This window comes from Pollicipes pollicipes, unplaced genomic scaffold (assembly GCF_011947565.3).
Source record: "Pollicipes pollicipes isolate AB1234 unplaced genomic scaffold, Ppol_2.1 Scaffold_2555;HRSCAF=2994_pilon_pilon_pilon, whole genome shotgun sequence".
NCBI lineage: Eukaryota > Metazoa > Arthropoda > Thecostraca > Pollicipedomorpha > Pollicipedidae > Pollicipes > Pollicipes pollicipes.
The window spans coordinates 45,903,036-45,919,727 of NW_023596136.1; the positions used below are offsets into that span (position 1 = coordinate 45,903,036).

Below are 16,692 nucleotides of genomic sequence, written 5' to 3' on the forward strand. Positions count from 1 at the left end.
CTGCACCAACCCGGGCAAGGACAGTGGCGCCTTCTTGGGCGTGCTGGACATCTTCGGCTTCGAGAACTTCGGCAAGAACTCGTTCGAGCAGCTCTGTATTAACTACACCAACGAGAAGCTGCACACGTTCTTCAACCACTACGTGTTCGCGCTGGAGCAGGAGGCGGGGGTGACGTTGCTTTGTTTCGTCAGAACGTAGGCATTGCTGCTTGGGTGGATGTCTTACTCCCGGCATCGTGGCGTTTCATGCTTTGGAAGCCACAGGGGGAATGTTTGTAATTTGGTGGTTTGTTTACATGGGGTGTTTGCGTTGGAGGAAACGGCCGACCAATTTGGCGATGATATGATACGGCATGTTGGAATGGTTTCGCAGCAGACCATACAAATATCCTTGTTCAGCAGCAACATTAGACGTTCATCTGTAAAAATATAAAACTGTTTTGGATTTTGCATGTGTGAACGGAACGTATTTTGAAGGTGCGGGCGTAATTTCCGTCTCCGAAATAATGAATGGAAACGAAGGGATATTGGATGTCCTCTTTGTCTCATGAGGGCTGACAAACCCTATCAATCATTTCGTCGTCTGCTCCCTTATCACATTTTAATTGTCGGCTGCCGTAAAGCCAACCCCGCGCATTTTGTCATGCGTGTGGGTTGGTGTGTTTGCCAGGGGTTTGTTTGTATTTCTGCTCAGTCTGATTGGTGAGACATGGTTTTTTTGCGCTTTGTAGCGCCAGACGACGGACCCCCAAACTCAGCCAGCTGACCATGCGGGGCGGATTATCAACCGTTGACGAGGCTAAAACATTGTTTTGAAGCGTGAATGGAACTAGTTTTGACTGCGATGAATTGTGCGCCGTACCTTGTACTAAAATAAGAATGTTTTTTTCATAAAGAGACTCGATGCATCTGGATATGAATATCGTGTGTCACAAATATCCTGTGAAGTAGCGAATGCGTGAGATAAATGTTTTAATAACTGCAAAAATGTCCACAAACTAACTGGATTGCAAATTAAACGCGAAAAGCCCGGGAGATCTTTGTGCATGTCTTGTCCGCCACCATTGACAATTTGGGTATGGATTTTGTCGTGTGATTTGTCACGGGTAGTGATGCATTTCATGACGTCATTTGATGGTCATTTAGTGATTCTCTTGCCACCGCATTTTATGTTCTATTCACCTGCGTCAGCTACTTTAGATTATCATGCTGGTGTATTGGTCCCCAGGACTTAATGTGACATAACCCCTATTAAAACCCCCTGGATTTTAATTGTTAAGTTCACGCATGCGTGGGTTCGAATAGGGCCAGATCGCTTGGGCTTTGGGGTCTGAAAGTGCTGGGGCGGCCGCCATGGCGGTCGGCTTTGTCAGAATTGCTCTCTTCCCGCTGATCCATGTCTTCACTTTCAGTATCGACAAGAGGAGATAAAGTTTTCTCACATCAAGTTCTCCGACAACTCCGAATGCCTGGAGTTGATAGAGAAGCCCCCTCGCTGCATTCTCAAGCTTCTCTCGGAAGAATGCCGAATGCCAAAGGTTGGTTGATTGGAAACGTGCTGTGCATTTGTGATTGCTGTGCCTCTCATTGCCTCTCGATGCAGTCGTGAGTGTTTTGACGTTGGCCTGTGGACTGCTGCAACAACTTTCGAAGAAGCACCGATGTTGGGTGCGCCATTACCTTACATTCATTCTCTCTAGGAGTTTTGAAACGTTTGCACAAGAGGCTTATTGCACGATGTTTGTTTTCTGGGAAATTGGATATTAATATTTATGAGTCGCTGCCATAAACTATTGTGTGCTCATAGGTGCTTTTCTAATTCAGGTAAGCTATTCGCGAGCAAAAAAGAACTGGCTGATACCGCTTGAAAGGCGAATTCTCATGCATTATTTTACGGCACAGTTGAAAGCTGTTGATGAGGAGCATTACTAGATGCGAGAGAGACCACCGCCTCGCTAAAGTATCGCAATTTGTTCGCGGCGGGGGCCTTTGGGAGCATGAACAAGTCAGATTGTTGATGCATTTCTCGCAATATTTGTTTCTGAACACGGCTACTACTAACGTTTTCACAATCCACAAACATTTCTGATTTGTCAATGCCTGCCTGTGACATCCACGTCGTCACTCGTCGGCACTCGGTGGCAGCTGGCACGCTCGTGTGCTGGGCTTCACCCTGCACCCTCCCGCGTATGTGACGCTGTAGCCCAACTGCACTCTGCTGCTGTCCTGACTTCTGCTGTCCGCGTGCTGTCTGCCCGCCCCGCCTGCTCCACGCATGTGTCCCATCTCTTTCCCCACATCGGCTCCACTCGTGTTCCCCGGCTGTCTCACGACACGACTGTGTCCCATCCGTGTCCAGCCTCTGCCTGCACATCTGTCGTGCGCCTCCGAATCTCGCTCCTGTCACACGCCTGCTCCTCCTCCCGTCGCACCAGGGCCTCTTCTGTGTCGTATTTACCCCCAGCCCAGCCGCTGCCTCCGCCTTGTGCCGTCTGCTCCCAGCCCAGCCGCTGCCTCCGCCTTGTGCCGTCTTCGCTCCCAAACCAGCCGCTGCCTCCGCCTTGTGCCGTCTGCGCTCCCAGCCCCAATGCCGATCTCCTCTGAGCCGCCTTTACCGCCAGCCTCGTCTCAGCGGTGGCCTGGCTGCTGAGCCGAGCTCGGCTCGAGCCGGCCGTTCGCGGGCGAGCTCTGTCTGAACTGAGCCGGCCGGCGTGGGCGGATCGACCGGCCAGCCGATGTGCAGCCCCTCCCCTCCCCCCCCCCCCCCCCCCCCCCCACCCCACCATCCCACCAGCACCTCATACCCACACCGCGGAGCTCTGCCGCCGGACGGACGGCGGTGGGGAGGGAGGCCAGTGGTTTTTGATCGGGCAGGATTTAAAGCCAGCTGACGCTCGGGCGCTGAACGGTGTCTGGAAGATCAGGCCAAGGTCAAAGCAGGGAGATGTCTGTGAGGCGATTCTCGACCAGTTTTTTGCTGTGCCCGCCGGGTAAATAAAGCGCGTACATAGTGCAAATGGAGCGGTCATCAGCGGGTGAGACTGGTCATGTTGCGGTGCGATTGGTTAAGTATGTAAGGCGGTGGCTTTTCTCATTAAATGTAAAGCCTTATTGGAAATGAGACTGCTTTGCCACCGCTGCCACTTGCCTCATAACAATCGTGCCTGGTCGAAAAGTGGTAAGACCACCTGCATTGCGCCGCCGCCGTATCAGATGTTGCTTTTCTCCAACTTACTTTACACTGGCCTTACTTGCTCTGGCACACATCACTGTTACCTTCCGCTTGCCCACATTCGCTTAGCATTACTGACCTACCCCAACTATTTTGCATGTTTATTTCATCGTATTGTACATGCCGCTTCCTTTTGTGGATAGTTCGGCAGTTTTATTAGCAGCATTTATGTAGAGGAAATGCCGCGGGGTTTGTGACTCAGTCTCCAGCCGGGTGCTATTGTAGGTTCTTTGTGCGGCGGCGAGTACGGCCGGGCTCTCGTGGTCACTAATTCGTGGGAGATGGATGAATTAAGACGGTCTGGGTTGTTAGAGGCGGCTTCTCATCGGTCGCCCGCCTGACTGGCAACTTCTAGCAACTTCCCGCGCTTCCTGACGCGGTTAAGACGCAGGGGGTGTACCCAGGCTCGGGGGCGACGGGTGCAGCAGATCGGCCAGGGGCGCGAGGGTGTCAGGGGGCTTGCAGACAACGGTGTCAAGAGGTACCTCGGATGCAAGTCAGGCGGGCGACCGGTTGAAAGGCCCGCCTCCAGTGCTGACGCATGGCCCACTGTGGTGACGCCTGCCCAGACCGTGCTGACGCCCGATCCAACCGTGCTGACGCCCTGACCCGACCGTGCTGAGGCCTGGCCGACCGTACTGACGCCCTGGCCCGACCGTACTGACGCATGACCCGACCGTGCTGACGCCTGACCCTATCGTACTGACGCCCGGCCCGACCGTGATGACGCCTGACCCGACCGTGCTGACGCCTTGACGTGACCGTTGCTGACGCCTGACCTGACCGTGCTGGTGCATGACATGACCGTACTGACGCCTGACCTGACCGTGCTGACGCCTGACCTGACCGTGCTGACGCCTGACCATGACCGTGCTGACGCCTGACCCGACCGTCCTGGACGCTGGCCCGACCGTGCTGAAGCATGACCCGACCGTACTGGCGCCTGAACTGGCTGTGGTGATGCTCTGAACCTGATCGTGCTGGCCCCTGACTCTACCGCGCTGACACCACCGCTGCGCGGCAGGGCTCGGACGAGACGTACCTCTCCAAGCTGCACCAGGAGTTCGAGGTGCATCCGTACTACATCAAGGCGCGAGGGACAGGAGAAAATTGGGAATCGGAGTTCGGCGTGTGTCACTATGCTGGCCCGCGTCACCTACAACATCACCGGCTTCGTCGACAAGAACCGCGACTCGCAGCAGGACCTCTTCTTCGACTTCATGAGCCGCTCCAAGAACAAGTTTGTGGAAGAGTTGGCGCAGTTCCAGGTGCGGAGAGGGCGGACAGGCACGCGCTGTCGGATGCCAGCATCTCTCTTCGCTGTTGCCATGGCGACAGCGCGTCCAAGTAGTACGCCAACTTTTGCCGATGCGCTTGCCTAAAGCATCTTAAACCGGCACAGTCTTAACTCCAGCTGCCCGTGAGCGCGTCATATGCCGTGTTCGCGGGCGCGTGTAGCGCCGTCAGTTTGCGCACCCGGCGCTGTCCTCGGTGGCTCCTGCCGCCTCCCTCACCGCGGCCCGAGCGGCGGAGTGCCTCGTCAGCGCCGGCCCGCCGGCACCTAACGGCGGTCCCGCACCTCCGCCAGGACCTGCTGAGCTGCATGTCGCGCACGGGCACCATGAGCAGCACCGTGTCGCGCGGCACCTCCAAGGGCAAGCCGACTGTCAGCGACGCTTTCAGGCAGCAGCTGCAGGCGTTGGTCGACCTCCTGCCGAGCAGCAACCCCTGGTGCGCGGCCAGGGTCGGGACTGAGACCCCGGGATGCTGATCAGGGGCGCGGCTGCCCGGACAGGACAGACACTGGCCGTAGGCGTTCTGTCCGTGTATACTGACTGGATAACCGCTGCTTCGTAGTTTCCTCTGCCCTTGTTGCATCGCAGCGAGTATTCGTCGATGTCGACGTCGTGTTGACATCAAAACTTTAATGTTTAAGGCTAGAATATTAAATTTAAGTCTTCAAAGCTTGATAGAGGTATTTCACTGACAATGCTTGCGCTTCTCGTTTCATCTTCTTGTGCTATTGAACCTCATGTGTGAACTTCTGCCGTTGTTTTGTAATCAACACATGAGGTAACCGCGCAAATGGCTTTGTGTTAACACAAGGATCATTGATGTCCCTAAATCCGAGCCCTGCCTGGAAAGCTGTGTATCCACGTCAGAGACAGGCGCCGCTAGACTGTTTTTGGGTCAGAGCCATTACCCAGCCGGCACGTTGGCTTCAGGTACGTGAGGTGTATCAAGCCGAACGGCAAGAAGCAGTCTCACTGCTACGACGACCCTCTGGTGCTGGACCAGCTCAAGTACCTGGGCATGCTCGATATCATCAAGATTCGCAAGCAGGGCTTCCCCATCCACCTGCCGCTGCTGGAGTTCTGCCAGCGGTACCAGTGTCTGACGGGGCGTCGGTGGAAGCAGCAGACGGCGGCGGAGGGCTGCAGGTCAGTAACGGGCGGTGTCAGCTGGACCAGTATCTGATGGGGCGTCGGTGGAGGCAGCAGACGGCGGCGGAGGGTCACAGGTCAGTAACGGATGGCGCCAGCTGGACCAGTGTCTGACGGGGCGTCGGTGGAAGCAGCAGACGGCGGCGGAGGGCTGCAGGTCAGTCTGGAGTTGCGCCAGGGATGCCAGTGTTTGACATGACCCCGATTGGGGCAGCAGGTAGCGGCAGTGGACCGCAGGTTTGTACTGAGTAACGCCGCACTACAAATCGTGACGGGGAGGGCCGCAGTTTATCAAGGGTACCAGTGGCGCCACACTGCAGCTTCGACTCGTTTTACAGATAGCTATCCACGAGTTTTACCCAATGTACTTAAAAACCTGGTGACAGAGCTGTTCAAAGAAACTTTCAGGAGACACCAGCTTGCGCAAACAGAAAGTTTCCATCGCAAAACATCACTAGCGCATCCGGTACGCTGTAGGCGGTCTACAGCCTGCCCGTGTTCAGCGGTGACCAGCACAATGCTCGGCTGTAGCGCCGCGGTCCCACAAACTAGCGAGGTTCGCGGAAGCCAGAGCCGGTGTCCCGTGTCGATGCTCACGCACCGCGACCCCGCCCCGCCTGCTGACCACTGCGCTCGGCGGGCGGCAGGTTCATCATGAAGCAGCACGGCCCTGCCGGAGCGGGAGTGGCAGATGGGCAAGACCAAGATGTTCCTGCGCCACTGTGTGCACGAGCCGCTGGAGGACAAGCGCACGGCGCTGGTGCACCGGTCGGCTGTGTGCGCGCAGAAGATCTACCGCGGCTACGTCCGGCGGAAAGGTGCGTCTGATGCCCTGCGGAGCAAGGAGCTGGTGCGGTGTTTCCCAGCCGGGTGGCGCGTAGAGGGTTGCATGGTGTTTTGGTTGGGTTGGCATGACTGTAGTTCATCAATCGCAGGCATTGGTTGTATGCTGGGTTCGCTCATTTTTGTGATGTCGGGAGGCAGAAATGCGAACTGTTAAGCTGGAATGCCGACAGTCTAGCCTCAGATTTTGCAATTGGTCAGAATTTTGCGACTTTTGGGGGTATTTGTCAGGATCAAGCCGACACGAAAGCCTCCGCGTGAGCCTCTGTGAGAGACACGTGATGTAGTCCTGTGCTACCTACCATATAACCTATGGATTGATGTCAGTAGTCATTATTCAAAATATAGCGTCATGCGTAATAATAACATGAGTCTCAGAAAAGCACGTCCTCAAACGTATTTCTACATGGTACCACAAACGGCAGTGGCGTGTGCTGACGTGCTGGTCTGCGCTCATGCGCTGATGGCGTGCGTGCTCTACCGACGAGACGTCCTCGGCGCCGCCCCCACCGGCCGGTGGTGCTGCTGTACGGACTGTCCAGGGAGCCCTCCCCCCCCCCCCTCCCCCCACTGACGGCGCCCGGCCGCCGCAGCGTACCGGGAGAAGCTGGAGGCGGTGCGCTGCCTACAGCGCCACTACCGCGCCAAGCGGCAGCGGCTGCTTGTTCCTGCGGCAGCGACGCGCCGTGGTGGTGCTGCAGAGCCACCTGCGCGGCATGTTCGCCAGAGAGGTGAGCGGGCCATCCGGGCGGCCGCTGACAGCTCAGCGGCGTGCGGGGACGGGACACGGCAGCGGCGGCTGGCTGCCAGCGGGGAAACTAGCCGCGGCAGTCGGGCCTGGTCTGTCGGGCAGACTTCGGCGCGCGGAGGCTGTCGCCAGCACATGCACCCAGTAAAAGCTTCAGCCGAATGGCCAACGTGGCGACAGTGCGGTTCATGTCGCCCTCAGCCCGGTCAAATGTGTTTGTGGTAAATAAGTGGAAGCACTGCACTGCAAGCACTGATGCCTCCAAAATGGTGGTAGTCCTAGTGCTAGCGCTTCTGGAATTGTGCGGATAAGGTATTCACGCTACGTAGACGCAAATTGTATCACTTCAGTTTTGATGCTCCTTGTCCGCGGACCTTCTGCCACAAGCTGGCAGCTCGGCGCCACAGCCTGCTCCCGTTGCCATGGCGACCCGGGCTGGGTTGCAGGTGGCCGCCGCGCTGCGTGAGATGAGAGCCATAGAGGAGGAGCGCCAGCGGCGGGAAAAGCTGGAGGAGGAGAAACGAAAAGAGGAGGAGCGACGCCTGGAGATGGAAGAGGAGGCGCGCAAACGGCTGGAAGACGAGGAAAAGTATGACAGGCTTCGCGGAACTTGACTGCTGCTTTGCTTGCAAACGTTGCCATACGGCCGGCCGAAAATATTTCAGGAGCGCGATTGGGGGCCGTTTGCCCGGTTTGAGTCCGCCCAGTGTTTTACTGGTGCGCTACGTTCGTGACGCGGAGCGTCGGGAAACCCCACCGCCGCCCGGCTTACACCGCTTGCTTGCGCCTCGCGCTGGCTTAAAAGGCTGTATCGCTGACACGGCCGAGGCCTACTGGCGGGCTTCTCTCATTGAGAGCGCACGGTAACCGTGTGTCCTCGATCTGCTTCTAGGCCGCCGCCGCCCGAGGCCCAGCAGAATGGAAAGTAAGTGCACCTGGAGCAGGAGAATCGCAGCAGAGGCTTCCAGCTTCTGGCCATACGGACCGAGTGTTACTGCAATGGTGACGGGGACGGCGATGTCCATGTTGAAATGACGATCTAGCCTGCCACTGTGTTTGATGGCCTCTGCATGACAAAACGTGATAATTTTATTTTTATATAGTATCTGTCTCAGATACGATATAATATCCAACAATATATATATATATATATATATATATATATATATATATATAACTACAAGATACTCTGAGTGTTGCGCAACCTGTAGATAGTCATGGTAAAAATGTATGACTTCTTTGTATGCTGTATAGGGTTCCGTTGACGACTTGGCAGTCTTTGTGCAAATGATGTCGCATCGTAGTTTTGTCATGATTCATATTCCATGATGCAAAAGATACCGAATAACTATGATTTCTGGACAAAGCCCAAGCCTATCCTAATAAGGTGGCTTATCGCGCTTACTGCAGCGAAGTGCAGCGAAGCGACGCGTTTGCTGGTTTCCTGATGATTCATTATCCTTGGTGTTAATACGAAAAATGACCGTGTTCCTCCAACGAAGCTCCCAACCTTACCACAACAAGCTGGCGGCACCATTTAGCGCAATGGACTAAACACGACCAAGGCATGCCCATCTCGAGGTGGTTTGCTTTTTTTTAGCGGCGCGCCAGAGTTGAGCTCTGAGCGTAGGCTGATCAGCCATTGAACTCGATGATACTTGTCGCCCACCTTGAGGACAGCTGTAAATACGTTGTTGGACGTGATTGGTCTTTTCCGCCGCCGCGTCTGCTCCCCGTCTGCTCACTGTCGAAGCGCCCCCCCTCTGACGGGCGGGAAGGGTGGACCGCTGAACCGACGGCCATTCGCGCCCGCGCAATTCAACATCTCGCTGCTCGTCGCAGGCTGATCCAGGAGGAGATCGACGAGATGACCGAGATCGCCGACCACCTGAACATGAAGCTGTCGGCGGCGGAGGCACAGCCAGGCCGCGCCAAGTCCTCGGTCTCCGTCGACCTGGACAACCTGTTCTCCTTCCTCAGCGACATGAACTCGGGACAGAGCAGCGTTGTCAACGAGATCCGCGAGAACCTGGAGGAGCTGGAGCAAACCGTGCTGGTGGAGGTCAGTAGACGGTCCGGTGGAGGTGGTAGAATAGGCCGGTGGAGGCGGTAGAACGGGTCGGTTGAGGTAGCAGGATGGGAAACAAGTCATCGAAGTTGTAGTTAAATTGGTCAAAGACAATCGAACTTCTTGGGGGAAGTCGGCGGAGTTAATGCGGGGCTGGCGTAGATCAGTCGAATTATCAGTGAGTTCGGTATAATCGGGTTGGCGATGGTCGATGAAATGGGAACTGAGATGCGCGTGTTATCAGAAAAGCCTGACTAAAATGATCTGGCCAAGGCAAGCAGAGCAATGTGCCATAAAGTTCATAATAACGGAGTGGTCAGAGCTCAGTATTCTCGTGTTGCTGCATGTTGCTGCGTGTTGCGTGGTGCGTCTGTCGAGCGACGATTTGGCCTGTATTGTTTAGTAGGACGCAGCGTTTGAGACGAGCAGAGGGAGGCGAAGAGCTGGGGGGTAGCCGTTTAAAGGGAAAATATGGTGATCGGCACGACCCGAGCCTAGTTTCAGCTGGCCTCAGCAAGGCTACACATAACACAGTGTTGATCGTTCCCGGGGCGTCTTCCGAGCGGCCGGTTGGTGTTCGGCTCGTGCCCATCCCTCAGAGCCCAGCTGTCACCCGGCCGCGGCGTCCGCCGGCCGTTAACCGCCGCCGCCCGCCGCCAGATGGACGAGCTCTCCGACCGGCGCGCCGCCGAGCCGCGCCGCTCGGCCGCCTCCACGCCCACGCTGCCGCACCCGTCGCTGCTCCCGGACGACGCGTCGGAGCCCCCGGCGCGCGCCGCCGAGCCGGCCGAGCCGTGCGCGCTGCCGCCGCCGCCGCCGGCGGCACCCGGCAGCGGCGCCGAGCTGGGCGACGTCATCCTGCCGCCGCCCGGGAGGAGCTGTACGGCAACCGGCCGGGCGGCGTGCCCACGCCCGCCGCCGGTCGAGCGTATCCCCAAGGAGCCCATCTACGAGAGCATCCTGGTCAACAACAAGAAGGCGCCGAGCGACCCGGAGCCGGCGCCGCCGGCCATCCCGTCGGTGCCACCGCCGGGGCCGCCGCCCGGTCTGCCGGCGCACGCCGGTCTGGAGAAGGTGCAGCGCGCCGCGCGCCACCGGCTGCGCAGCGGCTCGCCGGGCGGCCGCGCCCGCATCGCTAGCCAGGCGCAGAGTCCCAGCCGCAGTCGCAACGGCAGTAGGAACGGCAGCCGCCGCGCGTCGGTAAGTGGGGCTGTAGCGAGTGGCGGCGATGTTTCATTTTGTTTCGTTTCATGCTGAAACTGCAGGATTTCCGCCCGGATAAGCGTAATGGTAATTAATTTAGTGCCGATGGGCGCCGTGGTAAAATATCAAGGTGATTCTCATTTGCGTCTTTCTGACCATTGTGTGGGGGATCACATGTGCATGTCTTTGTCTGCTTTACCCCACACCTGCCGTCGGTCTACCGCCCGCACGGCTGTCCTCCTGGGCTTAGTGACGGTAACCCCGCTGACCTGTCCTCCTGGGCCCAGGGACGGTAATCCCGCTGACCCCCGCTGACCTGTCGCAGATATCTCAGGAGGAGGACGAGCGCGAGCAGCGGCGCCGACAGCGCGTTGAGCGCAAGCTGCAGGAGCTGCAGGAGCTCGAGCGGCTCGATGACGCTAAGCCCGAGCAGGAGGAGCACCACGACATGATCGAGTTTGCCGAGCGCTACTTCAACATGCACGAGCGCGTGCCAGAGGGTGAGGCCGCTCTTCGACCGGGCACCGCTCGATGACGGAAGCCACCGAGAGACCACGTGGCGAGGTTTCAATGGTATGACGGGAGCTGCCGAGAGATCACGCTGTGGAGTATCGGTGGTTTGACGTGATTTACCGAGGGACCATGCGGCGAGGTTTCAGCGATTAATCGCGTTTGGCCATCGATCCATTGCTGATGACATTTTTTTTGGCAAACGAACGGCAAACAAAGGATAAAACGAACATGTGAGCAACCGAACACGATAAAACGCGGGCGCGTATTTGTAACTCGCGTGGCGCTGAGTTTGTTCTACAGCTACGGCCTCCAGGTTTCGTGACGTTCGCGGAGAGCGCGTGACCATGCGAGCCAGCCAGGTGTATGCGACATCAGGGGGACTGGCCGGTGACGCCCCAGCTCCGGTGACCGCGTCCCCGTGCTGCCCATAGGCGCCATCATCTCGACCCTGAGCCGCCGCAGCCGCGCCGGCGGCTCTGTCGACTACCTGCCAAAGTATGAGATGATCACGTACACCAAGGCGCCGCACATACCCACCTCGCATGTGCACATGTACGACCCGGACGACGTGGACATTGCCTGCGCCATATTCAAGGTACGCGCCTCCACGTCACCGCGATGGGAGACTCCGGACTGAGGCTCCGGTGGCGTGCGGTAGTGGGCTTGATGGGAAGCGAGAAGCGCCCGCTGGTATTGGGTTGTGGTGGCAAGGAGCTGGCGGCTCTTGACAGTGCTGAGAGTCTGGAAGTTTCAGGTGATGTTTTCAGATGCCCTTCCGTGGAAGAGAAGGCGATGATATCGAGTTTTGGATGAACTCGCTTCAGATTCTTTGTGATCGTCAGACGCCCTATTTCGGGGTGCGCGTGACAATTGTGAAGGGCAGCCTCGACACGATCTTGCGAAAAAACCATGGCGGCTTGTGTTTGCGCCGCATGGTACTGATGCAGTTATACGTTTTGTGATGTCTCCAGGACCTGCAGCAATATCTCAAGGGCGATATGAAGCCGGAGACGGAGATTAAAACCATTCAGACAATCGTGCAGCACGGAATCGAGCGGGAGGAGCTCAGGAATGAGATCTACGTTCAGGTAATTTCTCTCCTACATTGTAGCATTTGTTTCCACTGTCCGTCATATGGCTTCTCGGTTGAAACATGTTGCAGGCGGCCCTCCGATGATGACTGTGGGCCTTTGAACCAGAAGGCAGTCCGTGTTGCACAGCGGATTGCGACAAAGTGATCCGAAAGTTGGCATCGTGGTGTGTTGATTGGTGCGCTGGTGAGGCGTCACGTCGGTTTTGCGCGAGTGTGCCGCAAGATCCTCGGACCAAGGTTAACCCCTGTTATTGATTTGAGGCCACCGAGCGAGACCAGTCGTAATAACAGGCTGTGTCACGTGTACCGCTGACCTGCTGTTGTAGGAAGCGCATATCTTCATGCATCGATTTCACTAGCCGTCGGTGTTTGCCTTCAAACACGCAGCTGGAGTGGCGGATTGGCTTGTAATGACTAACCGATGATATGGTCATTGTCTGTCGGCAGTGTATACGACAGATCACCAATAACCCCATACAGGAGTCGCTGGACCGGGTCTGGCTGCTCCTGTCGCTCTGCGTCGTCTCGTTTCCGCCGGGCAAAATACTCTTCAAGGTACGTGGCATTCCCCTGAAGTGCGTATTGCGCCGTGCACTGAAGTGCGCGCGCCCGGATGAAGTTCTACTCAAGTGCTGCATTGTCGGTCGCCGGCCTTAGGAGCGGCTGTTTGCTCGGGAACTTTCCAGACACGTCAGACCTACGTGCTCCGACTGATTGGCTTCCATAAGAACTTGGCGTCGCTGCTCGCACCGGCCTTTCGTGGGCTGCCACACTGATCATCCGCTCTCTCCGTGTCCAGTACTTCGTGTGCTTCCTGCGCAAGTCGCAGTACTCATCGGACAGCCGAGCGCTCCAGTACGTCCAGTGGTGCCTGGAGAACTGCAAGCACACGCACGTGACCTGCCGGAAAAACCCGCCCAGCACAGTGGAGGTTACGGTGAGCCCCGTCACTGGCTGTCGGATGTGCCGTGGTGTCTGGCGCTAACCCGCCCAGAGCAGTGGAGGTTACGGTGAGCCCCGTCACCGGCCGTCGGATGTGCCGTGGTGTCTGGCACTAACCCGCCCAGAGCAGTGGAGGTTACGGTGAGCCCCGTCACCGGCCGTCGGATGTGCCGTGGTGTCTGGCGCTAACCCGCCCAGAGCAGTGGAGGTTACGGTGATCCCGTCACCGGCCGCCAGATGTGCCGCGGTGTCTGGCGCTAACCCGCCCAGAGCAGTGGAGGTTACGGTGATCCCGTCACCGGCCGCCAGATGTGCCGCGGTGTCTGGCGCTAACCCGCCCAGAGCAGTGGAGGTTACGGTGATCCCGTCACCGGCCGTCGGATGTGCCGTGGTGTCTGGCGCTAACCCGCCCAGAGCAGTGAAGGTTACGGTGATCCCGTCACCGGCCGTCGGATGTGCCGTGGTGTCTGGCGTTAACCCGCCCAGAGCAGTGGAGGTTACGGTGATCCCGTCACCGGCCGTCGGATGTGCCGTGGTGTCTGGCGCTAACCCGCCCAGAGCAGTAGAGGTTACGGTGAGCCCGTTACCGGCCGCCAGATGTGCCGTGGTGTCTGGCGCTAACCCGCCCAGAGCAGTGGAGGTTACGGTGAGCCCCGTCACCGGCCGCCAGATGTGCCGTGGTGTCTGGCGCTAACCCGCCCAGAGCAGTGGAGGTTACGGTGAGCCCCGTCACCGGCCGCCAGATGTGCCGTGGTGTCTGGGATCTGGTGCTGACCCGCCCTGTCGAAGTGACAGGCTGCCGCGCCGTTACCCGTGGGCTCGTGCTCGTAACGTGCAGGCGACGCTGTAATAGATGTCGTTGGTTGTTCTGTCGTGGACGCCATGCCCGCCGATCGCCTCAGCGGTGCTGGGCGTTGCTGGGCTGTGGACGACTTAGCCGACGCTGACCTCAGCAGTGGTGGGTCCGGTGACAAGTGTACGGCTCGCTCCAGGCGATGAAGAGGCTGGGCACCATCGTGTGCCGCTTCTTCTTCCTGGACGGCATGACCAAGGCGGTGGACGTGCACCCGATGGACACGGCTGCCGACGCCATGACCAAGATCGCTGACAGGTGGGTGGCCGGGCCGGTGGTCCCGCCTTTGAGGCGAAGCGCCGGCTACACACATCGGGACGATTCTCGGGAATTTGAACGGTGTAAAGAGATTTGCTGGCTGCATGCGAAGCCGTTGCGTGAGTAAGGTCTGTTGTGCTTGATTCCGCGCAAAGGAGGCACTGTGCCGCACGGCGTAGAGTCTTGCTGTACCTTGCGCCAGTCGCCCCCCAACTCAGCGTTCTCACCCTAACTCCGCGCCCCGCCAACACCATACCCCCCTCTCCGCCCTCCGCTGCTGCCGTGACCAGCTGCCCCGTAACGTGCACCACTCCCTCTGGTGGCAGGATCGGCCTCTGGAACCTGGACGGCTGGGCGGTGTTCCAAGCGACGGCGGAGGGCGAGCATCATGTCAAGTCGCACGAGTACCTGTATGACGTCATCTCCTCGTGGGAGATGTGAGTCGGCGGCGTTGGATGCGCGCGCGAGACATCGGCTCTCTAGCCGTGTGCCTGTGAAACGCACAGATGGCACGTGGTGGATCAGATTAAGGCCATCCATCCATTTATTATGTGATAGACAATTAATTTTGTGTTGTTCTGGAATGGCCCCATATGATGAATTAGCGGAGTGAGTCGGTCCTCCAGCCTTTGCTTCATTGTGCCTTATCGCGCATTCGATTGCTGATCGTTACCTTCTTTCCAAATCCCTTCTGACGCTCAGCCGCGTCGTCTGCTGTGAACGCGCAGTGAACGACCTTAGCTTGACGAGATGTGTGCGGATGGCGCCTTTGTCTTCCCCCCGCGGTCATCCTGTGCCGCGGGCTCTCTTTAGTGTCTCCCACAGCTCCCTTGCCCTTTGACGCCCCCGCCCTCCGGCCAGTGGGAAGCAGCAGCGGGCCCTCTCCGTTCCCCCCTCGCCCTCTGACCCCCCGCCCTCCGGCCAGTGAGAAACAGCAGCGGACCCTCTCCTGCTCCCTCCCTCTGACGCCCCCCTCCCGCCCTCCGGCCAGTGAGAAGCAGCAGCGGACGCGGGCCGAGTCGCCCGCCAGCTCGCCCATGCTGCGCCGCCAGTCGGCCGTCGGCGTCGGTGCCGGCGAGAACCGTTTCCTGTTCAAGAAGCGGCTCTTCAAGTCCACCCGCGAGATCCCCAACGACCCGGTCGAGGTCCACATGCTCTACTCGCAGGCCGTGTACTCGGTGGTGCAGGTATGAACACGGTCCCAGCGCAAGGTGCTTCTTTTGTTCAATAGTCCATTTAAATGGTTGGATTTTCTTCGATCCATTTGCATAAGTCGAAGCCGTGAGATTGGAGAGGGTCCATGCTTGAGAAATACGGCAGTAGCCGCCCGACGTCGTGGTTCGGCCCACGTGTTTCTGTTTTCGGTAAGCAAGTCGTGTGTTTGTCTTGGTGGCGCTGGGTCCGCTGTGGCGAGAGGTCGACCTCTGCCTGTGCCGCAATCGTAGAGATATTTTGTGAATCATGGCGCTGATGCTAATTTTTGCCCGCGGCGTATTCATGAATCGATTGTGATTGGTTGTGCAGTGGCATGTTATGGTATCTACATTCTTGAATTCCTTCCCGGTTTCGAGCCTGTCTTATGATAGGCAACGATGATCTCTCAAACTGCGCTCTATCGTATCAGATCAGTCGCATCAATTCATCTTGCGCGGGGCAGTTATAATGCGCATAGCGCTTGTACAAGAGTGTTTGTAGTCGGTGCATGTTGGCGATCACTATGTTGGGTTTACCACCCCTGCGATACGCCGGTGTTGTTTGACCGTGCTGCCATCTCCCCGCCCGTTTGCAGAGTGACAGTTTGCCGGTGAGCGAGAAGGTGGCGCTGCAGCTGGCCGGTCTGCAGGCCCAGGTTCTGCTGGGTGACCCCAAGGACAAGTACGACCACTACTCGGACGTGGCCACCTTCCTGTCGCAGCGCGTAGCCTCCACCAAACGGCGCCCCGACTGGGTCAGTATCGCTGGACGACCAGCTCACCGTTCAACCAGTCGCGACGCAGCAGACCAGCTGCCACGATACATGTGCTGCTCGATACGCAAGCTGCTCCGTAACCGTTAGTTTTTTTTTTGCGGGAAGGGCTGCGGCCAACAGCTCAGGTCACTTAGCGTCCAAATGTCTCCCTCGATTGCTGCGGGGATGAGACGTCCATGGCTGACGGTGCTCCAACTGGGGTGTCTCTGTCCCGCAGGTGCCGATCATCGCGCATGCGCACCACCAGTACGGCTCGGGCAAGTCGGAGCTGGTGGCCAAGATCTGGTACCTGTCTTGCGTCATGCAGTACCCGGTGTGGGGTACCACTCAGTTCCCCGTGAAGTACAAAGGCTACTGGCCGTACGGTGGGTGACGCTCGCATGGGAAAAGACAGCGCCCATCAAATATGGCGCACTGTTTTCCTGAGTTATTTCTGGGATTGTTGCGGAATGTTTTTGCCGTCATGTTAAACGTCTGCGTTCTGACCTACAGTAACTGCTTCGTAGATTGGCAGTGCATCACTTTG

General features: G+C 57.9%; 1 protein-coding gene across 1 annotated transcript in view; it reads left to right on the plus strand.

Moving 5' to 3' along the window:
• Window position 1: 1 nt before the first annotated feature.
• The window catches only part of LOC119101858 (unconventional myosin-X-like), a gene marked incomplete at its 5' end in the record, with an annotated part of 35,128 nt that continues 18,437 nt past the window's right edge, over window positions 2–16,692 (plus strand). The window contains 24 exon segments of the mRNA XM_037225279.1: window positions 2–166; window positions 1,413–1,538; window positions 4,257–4,379; window positions 4,381–4,500; window positions 4,821–4,963; window positions 5,458–5,673; window positions 6,337–6,494; window positions 7,113–7,180; window positions 7,182–7,250; window positions 7,714–7,856; window positions 8,160–8,192; window positions 9,110–9,329; window positions 9,996–10,103; window positions 10,263–10,535; window positions 10,864–11,038; window positions 11,483–11,646; window positions 12,023–12,139; window positions 12,592–12,699; window positions 12,944–13,081; window positions 14,079–14,197; window positions 14,524–14,634; window positions 15,189–15,384; window positions 15,987–16,145; window positions 16,384–16,531. Of these exon segments, the coding sequence (XP_037081174.1) occupies window positions 2–166; window positions 1,413–1,538; window positions 4,257–4,379; window positions 4,381–4,500; window positions 4,821–4,963; window positions 5,458–5,673; window positions 6,337–6,494; window positions 7,113–7,180; window positions 7,182–7,250; window positions 7,714–7,856; window positions 8,160–8,192; window positions 9,110–9,329; window positions 9,996–10,103; window positions 10,263–10,535; window positions 10,864–11,038; window positions 11,483–11,646; window positions 12,023–12,139; window positions 12,592–12,699; window positions 12,944–13,081; window positions 14,079–14,197; window positions 14,524–14,634; window positions 15,189–15,384; window positions 15,987–16,145; window positions 16,384–16,531 (3,400 nt within the window).